This window comes from Scomber japonicus, chromosome 22 (assembly GCF_027409825.1).
Source record: "Scomber japonicus isolate fScoJap1 chromosome 22, fScoJap1.pri, whole genome shotgun sequence".
Taxonomy (NCBI): Eukaryota; Metazoa; Chordata; class Actinopteri; order Scombriformes; family Scombridae; genus Scomber; species Scomber japonicus.
This window is the reverse complement of record NC_070599.1, coordinates 6351548-6372970: the sequence shown is the minus strand read 5'-3', so window position 1 is coordinate 6372970 and position 21423 is coordinate 6351548. Positions and strand designations below refer to the sequence as shown.

At 41.6% G+C, this 21423-nt stretch overlaps 1 protein-coding gene across 16 annotated transcripts in view; it reads left to right on the top strand.

Annotated features, from left to right (window-relative positions):
* nrxn2b (neurexin 2b) overlaps positions 1–21423 on the top strand; it is a 592634-nt gene that overhangs the window by 552253 nt on the left and 18958 nt on the right. For 12 of the 16 annotated variants that reach the window (XM_053343289.1, XM_053343291.1, XM_053343290.1 and 9 more), the window contains one exon: positions 11041–11130. The exons of the other annotated variants lie outside the window; for them this stretch is intronic. In XM_053343289.1, coding sequence (XP_053199264.1) covers positions 11041–11130 — 90 coding nt within the window. The remainder of the gene's footprint in view (positions 1–11040; positions 11131–21423) is intronic. 16 annotated transcript variants of the gene reach the window in all.

The window sequence follows — 21423 nt, the reverse complement described above, 5'->3', positions numbered from 1 at the left end:
CAGTCTGGTACAGCAAGCATTAAGTGTCAGAGAAAAACACGACAGGCCAGACTGTTAGGAAAACAGGACAAGACGAGGAACACACTTCCACAGTCTACTGTCACCCTGACAAAACGTCCAAACATTTTGACCACCTTGGTTTTACACAGTGTCAAAGCAATGTGTCATTTTGGTGGCAATGACTTATTTATTGACTCCATAACTTAATTTTGAAACCTGAATGAAAGGTTTTGGGTGAATTACACCATTTTGCAGGTTAACTTTAATGTTTTGCTGCAGGTATGAGCTCTTTTTGGATATGCATGTTTAGCGCTGATAACTTCAAAAATGTTTCAGGAAATGTGCCAAAGCAACAAAGAAAAACTGCAGAGTGTTTGAGAGTATGTGTGCACCTGGGAGTGTGTATGGAGGTGTTGTTGCATAAATGCCTACCTATCTCTCCCTCTCTCTCTCTCTCTCTCTCCTTTGTCTTACACTCCCCCATCATCGTCTCTCTTTGATAATCGTCTCACATTGACTTTTTTTTTTTTTTGTGATTATAGTCATTCGCCACAGTAAATTATGACATTACGGTAAGAAGGGAGCTTGTGGTAAAAATCCATCCATTTCCTGAGGGTTAATACCACACTTGGCATTTTAACTTCATTGCGGTCCCCCCTGAGCTTTGGATAATCATTATGCATTTTATACCCATAGTTATATTGTCACCATTGCAGTGTATTGGCTGTGATTACCATATTTTGCTGCCTCATAACGGTGTCATTATGACCAATGAGAGCGCACAGTGCGCCGTCTTTCTTCCTCACTTATCTGTTTCTTTCTCACTTGCCAGTATTTACAGGCAGTAGATCTATTATAAAACTGTCACTTTGCTTTAGTTTCTGACTGGGCTACAGTTGAGTAGAATTTGACAGAGGAAGTAGCAGTGGGTGTGTGTGTGTGGGGGGGGGGGGGTTGACGGCAGGGGAGATAAAGGAGAGGAAAAGCAATAGTAGTCTACAGCAAAGTGCTGGGAATGCATTGCTTGAAGATGATGGACTGAAGGAGAATAAGAATGGAGAGAAGGAAAAAGGAGAGGCGTGGGGAGGAAAAAAAATACGGAGGCGAGATCCAGTATGCGTGCTGGAAGCTAGCTGCTTTCACCGCCATGATGGATGAGGCTTTGCATGTTACTGAATAATAAGCACTTCACAAATTGGATTGCATCACAGCAGGGAAGATTACATAGAGCCTGTACATTATAATGCAGCATGTGCTCGCCCCTCACATGTACACACACGCACACAATGTAATATTGTCAGAAATCATTTCATTACAAACACACAAATTACTTGCTACTGGAAATGAACTCAGACACAACAATGTTCATTTTTAGGAGACCAACACACTACTTACTACAGATCATAAATCAAAGAGAGAAGCAAAGTATTAAGACAGAGCTATTGTCATTCCCTGTTTTCATTCTAGGAGGCATTTAGAGGATCCGTTCACTGTGAAGGCTGACCATTAGAGGAGAAAGTCTTTGTGCCAGCAACGTCAGTTCCAGCTCTTCTGACTAAACTGTTAAGATGTTCCTACTCCTCAGATAAATGGTCTAAGAAAAGGGGTCAACAAAGCTTTCAGCTGAGCTCTTTCCTTCCTCCTACCCCCCTTTTTTGATCTTTTCCTTTATGTCTCCACTGTTTTTAGATATCCATCCTTGTTTTTTTGCAACCTCCACACTCTTAGAGGAAGAAACCCAACCGCAAACACACACAAGATGTGCGGAGGGGAGGACGAGGCAGCCTAGGAGATGCTCGTCCCTCTTCCCGTTGGCAAAAGCAATATAAAAGCACTCAGCAGTGCAAGCTAAAACGCTAAAAGTAGGGGAGAGCAACAGGATTTGGACAGGAGAGGAGAAAGGGGTGCACTTTTTTACAAGGCACCACAGTCAGACGAATGGCTGCAGGCATATGGACTTTGGCTGAGCATGGACGAGATTTCACTTCAGTAGCTCGGGCCTTCAAGCAAGGAGTATGGAAAAGAGGCTCTATACTTTGATGGTCCACTGAGCAGAAGATGATAGATGATTGTGTGGCTTTGGGGCGATGCACAGAGCACAGTGTGGCCTGAGCAGGAAACTATCTTTACTACCTTATTGCTTAGAACCTATACCTGTATACTAATCAGGGTCATTTCTGGTGGGGTTTTTTGGTGTGAACTCTTCCAGCAGCACAAGACTGTGTGGTGAAAGTCAGATTCATTCCATTTTGCAGAAGTCCATATATCAGGCTGTGGTGGAAAGTAACTAAGTACATTTTAGGTCTCCAGAGGGAAATATTACTCCTTTTATTCCACTACTAGAAGATTTGACAGACAAAACATCTCATCAGCTAATTATATATAATGTACTGCCTTTGTCATAGATTAAACTAGCAACATACAGTACACAAAGTAGTTTAAATTAGTGCCAATCAGCTACAGCAATATTACAACAATACACTGAGCTTAAACTACTGCAGCCAAGTAATATTTGTTACCTTCATTGATATAAATGGGATAGAAACACATCTTAACATACAGTAGTATAATACAATGAACAACAACACAAACAACAGCCTCCAAAATGACAAAAGGCTGCAAGTAATGTAATCTAAGTCATTTTTCAGAACCATGGTGATGTCTTCAGATGTCTTGTTTTGTCTTACCAACTGGCCAAAAGCCAAGAATATTCACTTCACACTGATATAAAACTAAAAAAGAATTAGAAGAAATGGCTAATGTTTTGCATTTTTGCTTGACATTTTCCAGGGTTTAACCAATAAATCAGTTAATTATTTCAGGACTAAAATTAACAATAAAACCTTCATGAAGGTAGTCTTTATTGAAAGGCTTGTGTGTGTGTGTGCATTAATTAACTAAATTGGAAACTGAGTGCACTCTTCTCTTAAAGTCCTTGAGTACCTTAATTTTTACCAACACACTTTTTAACTCAAGTACATTTGTTCACATGGCTTTAAATACAGGATTCACTAGTACTCATTAAATATTACAGCCTCAATGCTACTGAGAAGAATGCTGATTTCTCTCTCAATCTGTCATGGCACAATAAATTGGCACATAAATGAAACTTACTGTGTAGTGCTTGTCATATAATTGGTGTTGTAACAGGTGGAGTTTTAAAGTCACACTCCTATCTTACAACACCTTCAAGCACACAATATTGCAACTGCAAATGCTCCTGGGCCATTGATCTGATGTGATGCGTGACTGGCATTTGTCATAGTTTGGATTTCTGTTTTACTCATCATTATATTCAGGAAAGTGTTGCAAAAACAGACAGAAAGAATTAATTGAAGTCAGCGAGCTTAGTCACTTGTCACTGATGACAGTTCCCTTCATTCTGTTGGTTCTTATTGGGCCTCTGGTGCTCTGCGACATATTCTGATTGGATCTTGCACAGTTGGAAGGTATCTCCAATTATTGGCCTGTGGCTATGGGATGATGGAGAGCGAGCGAACAGAGAAATAGTGAAGAAAGTAATGATGAGGGGAAGGAGAGAGAGGGAGAGGCAGCTAAGTAGTGCAGAGCAGGAGAGGGAAAAGATTGCTTTGGGTAATTAGAGAAGTGACAACTTTGATTTCCACATGAGTCGGGGGGCTCACTCTGGCAGCCACCCTAACACAAATCCACCGTGGCCAAGATGAAAGGTGGTGAGGATCCTGTCGAAGCGAGTAGAGTGAGGGGAAGAAATGGAAACGAGCTGCTGGATTGATAACTGCTGCACAGATGAAAGATGAGTGAACAGTTAAAACAGTGAGATATTGTCTGTTTGAAACACACACCGACACCAGCGGTGGACGATGTATTTACATTGAACAAAGGAGGGTGGGGGTAGGTAAATCGGTTCCTTTCTCACACGCGTTTCACATAAAGAAACACAACTTGTCTGCCATCTTTGCTATAAAAGAGCTGGAGGAGAAAAAAAGGCACTGTCAAAAACACCATCTTATCAAAGAAGTTTGATTCATGTGTGAGACCTGAAAATTGTCTTGTTAAAACAAGTGAACAAATACGGCTGTGCAGTAAGATAATCTTAAATACTTAAGTCATTTCTCTTGATTTTAGTGCAGCGATTTTTTTCTTTTGTGCCTGCTGTCAAAATACTGACTTACTAGAAATATATTAATACAATTATATCAGAAATAGGTTGAAATAATTATTTTACTTTACTGGCAGATTTAGTTTTGAGAATATAAGTTTTAAGACTTAATTATAGACACAATGGACTTTTCTAGATGCACTTACTAGCACAGGGTTACAGGTTTCTTTCCCCATCTGCTCTCAAAAACACCCGGTGGGTGAGAACAATCCATCTAAAGTTGCCTAATGAAAAACAGAATGAGGCTAGCTTGACAGAGAGAGGTTTCTGTAACAGGGAGGGAGAGCAGGATGGCCGGTGGCCAACCGTCTCCAATGTAATCTCCATTCTTGTGGATGGATTTCCGATGTGGGTGTCCTGTACAAGGGCATCTGGCTGCCTGCAGAGCTACATGATATACAGTTGGCTCCTTGGAGAGTCTCAACACACACACTCACATGTGTTCACACAGATGCACACACATGCACTGATACAGCAAGAGACGGAGAGCGAAAAAGAACAGTGTGTGATTCATATGCTGGATTATCAGCTCACCGGTGTCCAGCTCTCCCAGACAGACACAGAAACAGATACTCCACACTCCCAGCATGGCAAGATGGCCTCACAACTGTCCCCCACCTAGCTTTGTGTCTCCCCAAGGTGCCAGTCAATCAGCGTGCCCTTGTGCTGCCCCTCGCACAGCAGCTGTGGCACCAACTCAGGAAGGGTCCCATCATGGCTGTAAATCCAGCTGATGCTCCAGGCACCAAACAAGGGGCACAATAGGAGGCGAGACAAGTTTCTGGCTTCCAGATTAGAGATGAACCCCAGTGTTTCAGGATGGACGCTCCTGTCCTCAGGGGCTGTAGAGCCGCAGGCGTGTTGGCTGAAAAACATACATGACTAGTGTGGATAAATGTGAAATAGCCTCTGATGTTCAGTGTGAGTCATTATCAGGGACCATGTATACATAGCCTGGCTTAAGCTACTTATATATACCTTTGATTAGAGATTAACATTTGTTGCCCATATGTCCAGCAATTATACATGCCTTATGGATACAAAATGAACAGATTAAATAAATTACAAGAAAAACAATATGAACAATAACAGAATACATATTATTCATTCTGTTATCTGGAAGACCAGTCCAGGAAAATACAATTCTGACATCTAAAGACTCATTTATTTAGGCCATGTTTCTGTCTAGTGACTGCTGCACCTAAGTACAAAACATATTAGTCCATAATATTACTCGCACCACAATCCAGAACAGTGTCAGGATACTAACCCAAGTAAATGTTTACATGTGTTTACATGTGTCAACTCAAAATCTAAATATTACAAAATATTAGAGGACACCCTTTTTTAAAAAGGACACAACAGGGGCATCTTAACTTTAAGTCACTACTATGGGTGAATGGTTATTTTCTCATGTTTGAAAAAGCTCCTCCTGAAGCCACAGATGAAATTATACAAGTATTAAAGTACAAGTGTTTTTCTGAAATGAGAAACACATTGACTTCAACATGGAAAATCAGTGTACGCCTTTAAAGTAATGTTAGTCACATGTAAACATATTATATCTACTGGTGTCCATTTGGCTATTATAGAAAAAAATATGCCTTAACAGCTTTAATCTACTGTTTGATTTACTGGTTTATTTTTCTCTCTCTTGTATATCAGATTTCCTTGAGCGCCAGGTCAGATAGCATTGTTTCACCGCCTTTCATATCAAGCAACGGGAATAGTCTTGGGAGCGCAGCGAGTGTGATAATGGCAGTGGGAGAGAAGAGAAGGGCCCAGCTGTTTAATCTATCCCCCCATTCTAATGCAGAGCAGGCTTCAGCTGGTGCAGAGAAGAGCGAGAAGGGAAAAGTTTCAGCGGTTCACTCAGAATGACTTATTTCTCCAAGGATCCAAGTGCAAACAGATGCAAACAAACAAGCAGGACACGCAGGAATTCAGATTTTCTTACACTGCAGTGTAGATGACACAAACACCTGTCCAATCCAACTTTGTGCCTTGTCTTTCTCCTATAGCTCTACAGCCAGTTTTGCTCAAATTAAATTCACAATCACATTATGTTCTCCATAGCCACTTCCCTTGTTTTCTTTTTCTTGTCCATCTTTTTGTTTTGAGTAGGTGCACAAAACCATTGTTTGTTGATTCCTCAGTTTTTTATTGTTGTTTTTTTTATAGTTAATGATGTTGTCACTCACTCCTGTTTGCCAGGGAACGAGGACACAAACATTTGCATACTTTACACTCACACACATTGCAACTCACTCTTAACATTTATTACTTTTATTTATTACACCTTACACTTAGTCAAAGTGTGTGTGTGTGTGTTTGTGTTGTAATGGATGGCATTGCCTGGTTCACATTTGGGCACATTTAATCTTTCAGTAATAAAGCAACTATGTTAGCGGGCAATGAAGAGGGATGGAGTGAAGGTAAACAAACAAAGGGAGGTAATTGAGAGCAAGTGAGAGAAATGTTGGGGGACAGAAGATGAAAGGAGGAGACTGTGGATGAAGGGAAGAATGAATTTTGAAAGCAAGAACAAACTAATTGCAGTTGAAGAAGGTGAAGGGGGAAAGCAGGGGGTGGAAGAGGAAAGAAAAAGGAAGGAGCAAAGTAACGAAGAAATAATGGAAAAGGAGGAGGAAGTGAGGGTGCAAGGACAGAATGGTGCATTGGAGGAATTAGAGGCAAAAGAAATCAAAATGGACTTTGGCAGGAGGGTGAGGAAGAGGACAGAATGAAGCGTGGATGAAGGATTGTTTGAGAACAAGGGGAGGACAAGGACAGAAGTACGGATGGAGGAAGACAAGCAAGCAAGGATGAATGAATAAGTAAGAAAAGGAAAAGTATTAAGAAAGACTGTAGAGGGAAAGGAGGAGACTAAAACCATTTAAAAGGGCCAGTGTGTAAGATTTAGGTAATGTATTGGCAGAAATTGAATATAATATTAAAGTTTATTGTAATTAGTATAATCTTATGAAAATATGAATCATTGTGTTGAATTAGCCCTTAATGTCTACAGAGGGAGAGGGTCCTTTTCCACCAAACACTGATTCTAGCCTTTCAAATATTTAACTTTCCGCAGCCACCATATGTTCTCCCACACGCTTGGAAGGGGAGGGGTATTCAGCTGTCTGCAATCTGCAATGTCACAGCGAGGTGCCACTAAATCCTACATACTGGTCCTTTAAGAAATTACTACCTGTGCATTTTCCTGACTGCAGTGTATCATGGCTGCCACTAGAGGGAGAATGACATTGCTGCAGCAGATAGTCAACATGAACTATTATTTGGATGATAAAATGGATATTTCATAGGATTAAGTTATTGGAAGTGCTTGACAGTTCTTTCTGCACTTTCTCTGCCTCAGTGTGATTCAGGCAACATTAGGAGAGGGTGAAGATGTAGTCAGGATTTGTGGACGAGATAGCAGTTGCAGCAGTAGGAGGAGAACATGCACTCACAGGATTGATTCATCTCACTGAGGACTACTGCCTCCCACTATTTTCTTTTCATTCTGTTATTATTATTATCACCTTTTTCTCTGCAACCGCCCTCCCTCACCCACCACACCCCTCTTTTTTCCCCCATCTTTCCCTTCATTCTCTCTGCTACCAGCAGCAACTGTCTCTCCTCCTCTAATTCAGTGATTGCTGCAGAGTGCCCATGTCTTCTCTAAAGTGGGATTGTGTGCCTGGCACACTGTAATTGCTACACTGCCTTTACAGGAGGCTAATCACCAAGTGGAACCTTGCTAATCTTAAGGAGGTCATATAATGCCCCTTTCCCAGTTTTATTATTGTGGTCTTACAAATGTTAACATGTTTTTATGGTCAGAAAGCTTCTAGTTACAGCTGTACAGGCCATAGATACAACCACTCTCTCTCACTCAGCCTGGAACAAGCTGTCTTGGCTCCTTCTGAAAAAGCACATTCTGTTGTGATTGGCCAGCTGCTTAGAGAATGTCGGAAATGTCATACCCCTTACCATAACCAGTGTTTGGTTCCTGAAGCGGCCTGAAATTATGTTGTTAGTTGCTGCAGTAACAATGCCATTGTATCAACCCCTTGTCTGATCTTGAAACACTGGCAGAACCACCCAATATACTCAATCCATCTCACCAGCCAAGTCTTTTCTAACCATCACCAAACCACCAATCTTAACTTAGCTTCAAATGAGTCTCAATGTTCACACTGTTTATCTCAAATCAATTGCTTGTACCACACGATGCAGGGGCAATTACATTTTAAATGAAGCCCCAAATGATATAAGAGGGGGCATCAAAGTTAAACTGCTTGTTGAATCATGTAAATTCCGAGCAAGCCGACCCACGCCAACTGACTGGGTGGTCTTATTCCACAATTTGTGTGATAGTCGGCACATCAGAGCCCCAAATATATATTAGCAAGCACTGAAAAAGTGAGTTTTTCATAGTAATGTAATATAATGCAATACATTTTTGTCTGAATTTAAAACGGTTTGCTGCCACTAAACACAGGAAAAGTATTGTATGTTTCTGAAGAAAACCTGTAATCACATGTAAACCAGTCATGCAATGTGAAATCTGGTAATTTTCCTTTCAAATAGTGGTTTTCAAATCACTTAAAACTAAAGGAAAGTACTATCATAACAATAAAAATGGTTCTTCCTTGTAGACTTTTCAGACCCCCTGCAGGGTTAATAGAGGGATTATTGCAGGTAATAAAAGGCATCACTACCAACAGTTATATGTTAAAGAAACATCAAAACATCCAATAACAATTTTAACTGCTTCATTTCCTTCCTGTCGTTTCTTCCATCTGACCTGAACCTGTGAGTCATTTCGCACACAGATGAACACAAAGTTACAGGTGCAGCATATGAATGCAACTGACTCATATGGCTCATGAGAACCGCCCACTCTTACATGTTCATCCTGGCTGTGCTACACTTCTCCATCTGCCGTCTGTCCTTCAATTTCAACTTCTTTCTTTCCACTGCCTTTATCTTTTTTTCACTGTGACCCTCTCCCTTATGCATAAACAACAGTATATTCATATACTGTACAGTATACACACACACACATACACCTCCTCAGCCTGTGTGAGACATTATTGCGCAGGCCGGCGTGGGTAGAGAGACCCCTGGGGAGTGGAAGTAGGTATTGCAGAACTGAGAGGTGGTCTATTTTAGATCTCTACAGCAGCACAGAGTGGGGGAGCAAAAATCAAAGGATACTAGTTAAGATGCAGTATATACTTTGAGCTCTTGTTTGCTGTTTAGACGTTGCTCCCAAACTCTCCCAGTCTTTGACTTGTCTCGTATCATTTCGGCAGTATCCGTCCAGCCCACCGGCTCTGCAACGTTTCATGTTTCTAACCTCAAACTCTAATTTGCTCAGATTGTGTTTTCGGTAATTTAAGGATTTTGTTCTTTGTAGATAATATGGTAAAACTAAAGCTGCAGTTCATTATAGGGACATCTACTTTACCACAGTTAGGTATGTGGTTCATTTTGACTTGCAGTAGCAAATTATAACAGAAGCTGGAGTAAACAGAAGTCAGAAAACAGAAGCTTGCTTTTTGTGAGTTCCTAGGCTCTTGGGTTAGTGGGAGGTAATTAAGCTATCCAGAGTTCAAATAAAACACTTCATACATACACTATTTGCCATGAACACTCCTTTGCATTTGAATTGTGTCACCTTGTATTTAGAGAGATACACATTTTTGATGCTATTTCTCACTTCTGCATGTTGTAAATTGGATACTTTTCAGTAAATTATGGCGATAATAGCTTGTCCTTCGTTTTCCTGGAACCTCCTGGAAGTCAGTCCCTCCTCAAGGACGCCTCGGGATTCCCTGACCCCATTTTGGGAATCGCTCTCTGATTTGTAGCCTATAATATGCAAATATTGCTGTTCGACATAGACAATAACTCCTAATTAAGCCTCTGACATTGCCACCACATAAGGCTTCATCAAAGCTCTAGCGTGGCCACCATCAGCCCTCATCTCCCTTAATTCCAGCCCTGTCTCTGTTGACGGTGTTGGAGATGTACGCAGCGTGACCCAGAGGTTGATTGAAGTGAAGTGAGGGATAATAAGTTTACACAGCGACGATGAAACTTCTTTGACACGCTGATGAAGTGATGCTAATTGCCAAGTGCCACTGAGAAATGCTCAATTATTGCATAAAGGAAAAAAAAACCTGAGAAAAACAGAATGCTGACAGTTTCACTAAATTCTTTTCGCCTTAGTTGAAGTATAAAAGTCAGATTCAAAGTGAAGTGATGCAACACGGGCAAAATGCCATCCTGTTGTCGGATTTGTGCAGTGGTGATTTGCTAATCAGTGACTCTTTGTGTGAAACGGGAACTAAAAATATGTCTTCCTTGAAGCAACCATGAAATGTGTTTTTAGTACTGTGTGATTATCTTTTGCTCATGTGAAATAACAATGCTTTTTGCTGACACTGAAATGTCTTTTTTTCTGCTTTATTCTTCCACAGTGTAATAATTCTGTTGTTCAATGATTGCTGGTTCTGTGTGTGAATCTAGCTTAATTTACTTCATTTCTGCTAATGCATTTTCTAAAGTGTATTGACTTTGCGGACAGCTATCATAAGTTATCAATTCTACAAATGCAATACTATATCTAAATAATTTATAAATCTGTTTAACTTGTTAGTACATTTTTAAAAAATCATTTAAACTCAAGGTAACTAGAATGCTGTTAACTTGCCTAACCAAACAAACCAGCCCAAAAACACTTCCTCAAGTTCTTCCTGTCCTAACTAAAGCTGATTTAAAGTACATAACATGCTAAACATTTGCCATGTTGCCCTTCTAACCTCTAACCTTTCAACTTCCAGATTTTTTTGTAACCTCTTAATTTGTCTTCTCCAAATTTCTTAAAGGGAACCTTGATAATGAGCGCCTGACTATTGCTAGACAAAGAATCCCATACCGACTCGGTCGGGTAGTTGACGAGTGGCTACTCGACAAAGGTAATAAAATCCCTTTAACTCCACTAATGATCCAACCGCCTAACCTACCGTTAACCACCACTCTGGAGGAGGTGCAGTGCCATACAACAAGGGTGAATGTGATTTGGCTCTTCAACAGACCTGCAGGTCCCCCCCTCTAATCCTCAAATCTAACAACCCAAATTATGATTGGCTCATATATCACAACTCATCACCTTCAATTATTCTTTATATCTATTAAAAACTGAAAACAACCTGTCAACAAGACATTTTTTGGAAGATTTGTTGTTTTCTATTATATATTGTTACATTCCAGCTTGTAGTTAAAGCTGCTCACTGTGTAACAATTGGCAGTACATAGTTTTAAATAATAGCACTATCTAGCATTGCAGTGCAGATATCCAGGGGACCGTATCCAGAGCACCTTAAACTGGGGCTGCATCTCTTCAGAGGATTAACCCCCAAATAACCCGACATAACCCCCTCAATAACTTGACCACATGTAAATAGACTCTTGATTACGTTTTCTTCTTTCCTGTGTCTTTTGTTGGCTGAATGTGAACTTGCATTGACTATTCTTAATCATTCATGAAAACAAACAAAAAAAAATCACTTTTTAACTGGATTTTCAAGAAACAAACCCCCCCCCCCCCCATATGGAAGTCACTAAAAGTTAAAGGGACTGTTGCTCAGTGACCAATCTACATTCTTTGCAACATGTGGGCGCCACTTTCCGCCCTACATTTATGCTTAACTAGCCATAACTAGACCATCCAATGTGGTCCCATCAAAGTGATGACTCTTTAACCCTTTGAGTACCGAATGTCCCCACCTCTTTGTCTTTGTCTTGTGCCGCGTGTTTGTGCTGCTGAAGGTGGTTGATTCTTAAAAAAAATGAAAACTGGAATAAAATAAATTTGAGAGAAAGTTAAATGGAGCTGAGTCCCAAAATAGTTTCCGTGTTACAGTGAAAGTATCACAGACTCTCATTTCTCATGCACTTCTGTGCATATTGTGAAGTCTGGTAGATTGAAAATCAAGAAAGCGTAACTAGAGTATTTAAAGTATAAAATCGACCATGTAGAGATGAGAATCTGTGGGTTTTGTGTGGATTATCAGAATGTCCAAAGCTTTAGACTTTATAAGTTTTCCATTAGCTTCTCTATTTGCATAAGAGATGTATTGAGATTATGAATTAAGAGTTTTAAGCATTAGCCAATTAGCTTTAGGGGCTCCTTTGAAACGGTAGTGTGAACGATAACACATGCAGGGATGAATTCAGATGATAAAATTTGTCTCCAAGAGCGAAATGAAGAATTCATGCATCAGACAAACAAGATAAATGAAGCACTTGCATATTTATTTCATGGAAACAAAACAATCTTTGCATTCATCTCGAGCTCCTATAAACTGACTTCTCTGCTCTCCTCCGGTGCGTCAGGGAGTGCACTTCTGCTGAGGGTAGTTAGGACACAAATCAGAATTAAAAAGGCTTGGGAGATGAAAGTTGAATGAAAAACGGGATCAATAAAAAATGACTTACCCACTTATGAAATGATTTGTGCATGGAATGAAACTCTAAAGAGAATGAAACTGAATGTATTATTCTCTTTCTTCTATAGCTTGAAATAAGCTTGCATCCAATCATTTAGATGAGAGCATCAGGATAAAGTGAGAAGACGAAATAAACAAATAATTCCCATCAAACCTCAAGTGAGAGCTTTGATCAGGGTGCTTCTTCTGAAATATGTTACTTATTTGTTAATTTGATTGGATGTGTTAATGAAATGTCAAACACACGTCATGGAGTGACGAGGCAAAGTGGTTTCTGAGATACTGTTTGCATAAAGGATATATCAGTCTAGATGATGAGGGGATTAGTGGACATTTACAAGCTCAAAGGGTTAAAAGCTGTTTGTTGCTTTGGTAAGGAAGCGGCTAGAACTTAAAGCTGAGAAACCTCTAAGCAGAATCTAACCACCTAACAGCAAATCAAACTCCACCCACACTAACCACTGAGGGCTTCTCTCATGACATCCCGCCTTCCACCGCCAGCCGAAAAATTGACACAATTTGACAAGCTTCCAGCATTGCCCTGCTGGTAACAAATTCAGAGAGCCCTCAGTTATAACCCTGTTATAAATGATGTTTTAACATTTGAAAATTGCAATTTGCAATTGGACCTGGATGTCAGTATTTGGAAGAACTTGGACAGGTTGCGGCGATCGCTCGGGACAAAAACTAAATAAAAAAGCTAACTAAGTTCTAACTACTACTAAAACAAAAAAAAATCTCAACTTCCTGGCAACTTCCTCCTCTTGTCCATCCCTGTACAGCAAAACTCAGAGGGTTAAAACAAATCAAATAACTGAACGCCAAATTCAAAAGTGATCCACCTGCTCTGGATCATTCAAACCAAATGTATTTGAAGAACTCAATGAAGGTCCCTTTAACATTTATTGTTTTCACCACTGAGAAAATGGAACATGTTTTTTGTGTTTAAATGTTCTGTACTGTGTGTCCTTTTGTTATGCAGGGTGAATGTTGTATGAACGTTGTGTGGTAAACAGCCTGGATCATTCCTCTTGTAATAGATGTCCAGTAATGGTCCAGGCTGTGTTTTGCTCTCCAGTCTCCGGTGATTTTATTTCATTAATGCCTCAAATGGTCTTAACATGCTTCAGAGCTCTTGGTCAGAGTGCACAAAACAATCAGCCCCATGGGTCTCCTCTCTCTGTGCTTTTAATGTTTCGTCAATTCTGTAAAATTCAACAAGCATGAAACACCTCCACGTCTTTGAGACCTTTCTGGTCCTAGAACAACGGCATCATTTATCTAGAGACTCGTGCATTATGATGATTGTGCCTGGACAGAAACAAAACAAGAGCCCCAGTCAATCACAATCATTGTCACAAATCAGTATTTAAGTCACACCGGGACATAATGGAAGTCATTGGAGCCAGAAGTGCCCTAGAAGAGAGCTGCACTGTGTCACCACATCTCATTCTGAGGCCCTTATCCCATCTCCCCAACTGTGTGTGAGGCAGATCAGAGTGAGCATCTCTGGCCGAGTCCGTGCCTGCTGACTAAATTCAAAATGGCAGCCATTACAGGGACCCAATGGAGAGGAAAAATCAGAGTCCCAAAAGTTTTCAACAGCTCCATCCAAGCCAAAATGTACTGAGATGTGTCCTCTTTTACTTATATCTCTCTCTCTCCTTGTGATGGATCTGTCATCCCAGGTTTTCTGCTCTTTATCTGCCTTTCCTAGCCTTCATTTTTTTCTTGTCTCTCCTCTCCTTTATTTTTTTCCTCTACTGCTGCCCTCGACCAAAAACCTGTCAGGCATTTCCCTACATCAGTATAGCTTGTTTCTTTAGAAACAACAACATGTTGCAGTTTCCCGATGGCATCAGGGAGCTCCACTCGAAAATAAAGATTACAAATAACCAGCAAGAATCAATTTCCCTTAGCTGTTCCCTTTAACAGATGAGCAAGGACACAGAAAAACCTTCCAAAAAGACTTAGAGGTTTACATCTTCTTCTAGCGAGGAGTCTGTCCCTCTGGAGCTCTCCAACAGCAGGACTATCAAGCTCTGAGTTGAGCTACATGAACACAGAAAGTAAGAGGGAGGAGGAGGACACCGGGTCTCTGTGGCCTAAAAAGCAAGCCCGACAACCAGGTTTAATGTTCAGTGTTTAATGGTCTGGTGTGAGCTCCCCCATTCCCTAATCGAAAGCAATCAAGTCCTCCCACTTGGTGTGGGGCCAGAACCCAAATCAACATCTCCAGGCCAGGCATTGGTCCAGATCTGCTATTCATGATCCCAGCTTCATTGCAGAGATTCTCTCACATCAGGCCGCAGTCAAATCCTGTCTTCCAGCCCCCTGTGATGAGCTTCATATCCCGCTGACTTTCTGTCTTGTTTTCTCATTTGATCTCTCTGCACTATTATGGCCACATTTGAGGGAAGCAGGGGGAAAATTGTTTGAATTTTAACGTGCTTGCTCATGAGTAGAAAAGTGGCTGCTAGAAAGCTGCTGTGTAGCTGCAATGAAGGGACACTTTGCTGTTATTTCATGGTCCCCTACCATGAAATGGCCTAAAAACAGCACAGTCACAGCTGGAGTGAATAAAGAGAGAGAAGATTGTCCCTTGCTAACCACCGTGCTATCTCTCTCTGTGTCTCTCTCGACAGTATCGCTTGTTTAAGATCTACATACAGATATAGGATCAGAGATAGAGCCGCATCTGAAATCCTGCAGATTCACCGCCACAATCTGGGCGCCCTGAGCTGCCTTCAAGGACCTCAGGGCTCCACACTGCCTCACAAGGCTTTCAGTCTTAACTTCATGCCGCATTTGGCCCCTCATCTCCATTGTCAAACACAATTAATTCATAGTGTTCTGCCCAAACCAGCCCGACTTCTGAGGAGTAAAAAAGCAAAACGCCCTTAATTACCAAAGAGAGCCGTGTGCTGAGGAGATAACTTGGGAACACTTCATAATCGACTTTGTCAGCATCCCACCCCACCCCCATTGTGCTCCAGTCTTCTTCCACTTTCTCCCTTCTTCTTTTTTTTCTCTTTAGAGAAGAAAATGGAAATTTGGGGGAGCTCATGTTTTTTGATAAAGATACTAGACATTCTGCAGGCACATGAAGGATTTGTGAACACAAATCCATCAAGACGGTGTACAAACGGTCCAACTTTCTGTTCTGCACATCACAAAATAATATATTGACAGAGGTGAATTCTAGGCCATCCCTCCCACCCTGCAACTCGGCTAAAAGAAAACATTTCAAATAGAAGCTCCTTGCAACCATATGGCATCCCTCCTCTCTACAAGATAACAGGAGTGGAGGGAGGATGAGAGAGGCGTAATGATGACGGTGGTAGGAGAAAGATGCTGCTCTCTGTAGCTGCAGTCCTTTTCATATCCTATCCACCGGGGACAGGTACACTGAGATCATCCTTTTAACACCCCCACCCCCCACTCCAATCTCCCCCTGCCTCCCTCCAGCAATCACCTCCCCCAGGTTAACCGCTCACAGCCATAGGAGGGGCAAAGCCTTGCCAGAGCACAAGCCCCCGTCCACTGCCCTCGTCTCCACCTACATTGTGGGGGGTTGTAGCAGACATACAGCCATTATTTCACAGCCTCCGACAAGCAATCTGTGCATTAACAAGCCGAGCGTGGCCCAAGCCCAGCCCACTCCCCGGCTTGGCTTGGCTCAGCTAGTAATTACCGACCACAGCTCATCTGAGACAAGCCATTTCTCTCTCTGTTGAGAAAAAAAAAGTCGAGGATGGTGCAATGATGCAAAGCTGCAACTAGAAACTTGCTATTACTCCTGTTACTGCTACAGCTCCTAAGGCAGCTCACTTTTGCCAAAAGAAGTCATCTCTATAGTATTCTGCCTTTCTATTTATATCTGACATCAGATAAGTGTGATGCAACCTGTACCCAACTGATAAAAGCTTTTAAATGTGCAGTTGGGTCTTTTGTTAGAAAAATCCTCAGGCACACAGGAAGTGATACCTTTAACATTCCCGTGGCTGATAGCATACAGAGAGAGATGTTAGTACAGTAACCCCCCCTCCCCCTCCCCCCGACTGATGAAAGAAAAGCCCCTATAGAATTTCAAACTAAGTTAAAAGATAAAAATCAATCTCTTCTTAGCTTTGGCCATCATTTTTTTCAATTATTAAAATATTCTGACCAGAATAATTGCTGAGACTTGGGAACACAATGACAAAGACATCACTTTTCTGTGAGCATCATTGCTTACAGGTGTGTAGATTATGTAGCCAGTACTAGGTTTCTTGGAAAATTCAGTTTTTAAATGTCAGTCCTTTAGGTTTTTTTTGCTTTGCTAGTCAGTTATGCATCACCTGCTGTCCCACAGTGCTTTGAGAAACAATTCACTGGAGTCAGATAGAGAATAGATCATATCTGACATGTCCCATCTTGATCAGTGGATGTTTAATGTTACACTGTAAAAAACTGTGTATGTTCAACTATTTTAACTAAGAAGTCATGTATACTTATAAGTGTATACAATGGACAGTTTGGGATTTTTGACCTTTTTTCTTTTTGAGATAAAATTAACTTAGCTTTTTGCCACATCTGACTACTTTTATAGCATTATCTCTGTGTTCCCAGATCTCCACAATTAACTTGCTGAATATCATCTCTCATAACTGATAGAAATAATGGTCAATACTACAAATATAAGAAACCAGTTTTGATCAACTGAAATCAGTCAGTTTTTAAAGCACTACATTTTGTTCAGTAAAGCTATGAGTATAAATTACATAGTGTCCTTTTGAAGTTTTTCTTACAGCATGTCTGTTTCACACCAGTACTTTTGACAGCCCGTCATAGCCGCGTGTATTATTTTAGTGCTATATATATACTCACTTCACCTTATGAGCTTCTTTTCTGGTCAAGCTGTAATACACGCTGAAGTAAGCTCACACTAAGACAGGTACACATCATACAACCCTGTCATTACCACCAGGTTAACCATGTGATTAGCTGGCAGCACTTGACTCAGTTGACTGCACTCACCAGTCATTCAGTGTCTTCTACATGGGAAGCAACTCCGTGCACTCTCTCTGTGCTTTTTTTTTTCTGCGTTTTCTTACTTCTTCACTACTCTTCCTTCTACTTTTTTCATACTGTCTTACTCATGTGTATTACTGTACATCTTTTTCTTCCTGATCCACTGTCTTTTACTGCGTCATCTCAATTGTTCTTTATATCAAACCTATCATCTACTCCCTCCGACCCTCCCTCTGTGCCCTAACTCTGTCTCTTTGACATTCTATCCTCATGCAGGCTCACTCTCACTCGTCTGTCATCCTCCCTACCTCCTGTCATCTCTCATGTCCCCATTCTCTCAGTGCCTGTCCAACCTCGTCTTTCTTTGTCATCTCTCTAACTCTCTCCCTGTCTGTCTCTCGCTCCCTCTCAGGCATTCAATAGATAATTCAGGAGCTGTCCTATGGTCAGGTTTGACTGTATCAGAGGACTAAATTACATGCCACATACCAGTTTCTTTAATAGGATTGATGTAGTTGAAAGAGTTAAGTTCTGTTGCAATTACTGTACATCTTCTGTTTTGGAACACGGTTGAGAAAAGTCTCATCAGCAAATGACAGGCCTGTGTAGGATGTACAGTAGTCTCCCTTCATATTGATTTCCTGCCAGCTATGGATGGGGGGGGCACTGCTCGCTGCATTTCACGGTGCATTATAAATGTAAAAATAACCGCTCTCCCCCAGCTACACCAGATGCTGTGACATGCAGGGGTCATTACCGCAATGATTCGGCGAGGTAATCGAAGTCAGAGCGCTTCTCACTCCTCCATGACGCCTGTTAGGCTATCAGCCACTAAGCCCCCCCGGGTGATCCAACCAAAGGCGGGCGTGATTGCAGATGATAATGCCTGTAGAAACGGTCATGCCTGCCTTCTTTTATTCAGATCCCCCTATTTAAACAGGAATGAGCGTACAGCTTCTGGCCAGGACTGCGGTTCTATCCCTGGCTCCCCCAGCCCACATGTTGAAATGTCCTTGGGCAAGATACTGAACCCTAAAAAATGCAGCTGTGTGTGAATAGGTGAGCATAGAAACATTGTCGGGCGCTGTGAATAAGAAGCGCTGAATTGCTCACAGACTAAAAACGTGCTGTATAAGTACAGTTCATATTATGCTTTTGATTTTATGAGAACATTCCATGTAAATGTAATGGGGACTGACAGACCTAAAAAGGGGTGTACAAAACTAAAAGAAGAAAAATACTAACCTCTCACGGATTTATCACAGAGGGCAAATAGATGGATGCATAGAATAAATTAGCAGTGCATTCAATTTTTGCATTGTTGCACAATGTGTAAAATGTCTGCCTTGTCAGAGCATGCACAAAAAGGTTATTTTAATTCAAAAAGTAATGTAGCTGACCACATCAGCTGTCTTGAGTCATGCCAATCCCGTAATCAGCTGGGCTCCAGGTGGCTCACTGGCTTTGGCTGTCTTGTAGTTTATCTAAATGAGCACATCTACAAGAGGGACATGTCTACACGAGGTATCATATCATTACAAGAGGTAAAGTCATGACAGTCGACAGAACAACATGGAGCTTTTACTTTGTTCAGTCTGTCCCTGCCAGATAGCCAGGTAGCTAACACTAGCCTAACCAGCTGTCTGCAGATATTAGGCTGATGTCTAGAAACATGAACAGGAGGAGCAGATTAATTAGTGTACTGACCTTTCTGCTCTGTCTGTGCACAATCTGATTATTAACTGGGTGTCCATGCTCTATTTAGTAAAGGTTCTGGTACTGTCAGTCCTTAGCTTTAAGGGACAGCCTGTATTTTTAGCCATGCCAGCAGCAGCCATGCTGTGAATGGCAGTGTTTATTGCTCAGTTCACCAATTTGGTCCAGATTGAAATCTCTGCAGCTACTTAATGGATTGCCATATCATTTGATGCAGACATTCATGTTTCCTTAAGGATGAATTGTAATAACTTGATGACCTGACTTTCCATCTGGAGTCATCATCAGGTTAAAATTGTAATTTGCCCAAAGCTTTGGTTTATGAACAAATATCTGCAATAAGATTCCCATCAGATTCAGCTGTACTTTGAGTTGAATGCTGATTAGCAGATCTAAACATGCCAACCTCTTGAACTAAAATGGTTAACAGAGAAAACCTTTTACCTGCTGTCTGCCACTGTGAGCAGACATTCTGACTGTCTTTTACAGGAAGACCAAAATATGTTTTAGACTTGCAGGGGGAAACAATTACACCCAAAACTTCTTTTTTTTTTAAAAAAAAAAAGAGAGAGATTTGTACCTTTTGGTTGTATCACTCAAACTTTACTAGACAGACAGATGGATGGATGAACAAACAGATACATGGATGTATATATCAAGTCTCAATACACTGCCTGCAATAGCTCACTGCAGAAGCCTGACCATCACACTCTGCACTGCAGTTAATTAAGGCTTTGTGTACAGCCGTGAATGCCTGTTATAATGAGTGGCTGGCTGGCTGCCACCCCCACTCACCCCCCCCCCCCCCCCCCTCCATCCTCACCCCCACTCACCCCCCACCCCACCAGCCTCTCCCATCCCAAAGCATCTGTCCATTAAATGCCTATCACCTTAAGAGCTCTGGAGAAAGAGGCGAGGCAGCAGGCACCCAATCCCACCAAACTGGTCCGATAGACTCTCATCAATGTGCAAACCCCATGTGCTGTGCTGTCTACTGCACACACACACAAAGACAAAGGCGTATGTAAATAAATGTTGGGCAAATACACACTACTTGAAAAGGCCAGCTATCATACACCTAAAGGTCATTTCACTGACATATTTCATAAGTTATTTATACACACACACACACACACACACACACACACACACTCTCTCTCTCTATTCTCTCTCTCTTCAGCTGCAGCGCCACATTCAGCTCTGTCATATTAAGCGCTGTGATTGCTTGTCATGCAGAGTCTTCTTTGTCTATCCTCCTGCCCCTCCACCTCACCCCACTCATAGCCGCTGCCACAATTGGCTCTAAAACCACATGTCACTTTTGATTTGACCCGGCAGACCCTGAAACAATAACTTCATCAAGGCCTGTTAGAGTCTCATCCTGACCAGACAGCTACACAAACAAACACTCATTTCCCTTCATCTAGTCTAGAGGGCACCTTTCTTCTTTCTTGCTTTGTCTCTCTCTCAGCGGGGATGAATGCATAAACGGCCATCACAGTGCTCTCCTGCACTGAAGGCTCGTCTTCCTGCACTTTTTTTCATGAAGGAGGACATCGTCACAAGCTCTAGTAGGGATTCAGGATTAAATAGGCCATGGATACTTGGACTCTTTAAGAAATATGTAGCAATACGTCGGTCCATGTGCACTGACTTTTGGAGGTATTACTAATCCCCCCTACTCTGCATCACAATCATAAGCCGCTTGTCAATATGGATTACTTATGACTGTGTCACTGGCTCATAGTATAACTGTGACACCAATACACTTAACTCCTCCGGGTGCACTGCCCTGTCTGAACAGATCATCTTCTGACATGGAGATGCTCCTCACACACAGAAGAGGATAGTCGAGCGTTCAAAGAGGAATTTGAGATGTTTGGTAAACCAAGAGGACGGCTAGCTTTCAGGAATACAGATGATGATCTGCATCCTTAAACTACTGCCGCATTCTATGACCCTGCCACTGGAGAGTGGGGGCTCATTGGGGCTGCTTGCGTGAAATGGGAGACCCTCCGGGCTAACGTGTGG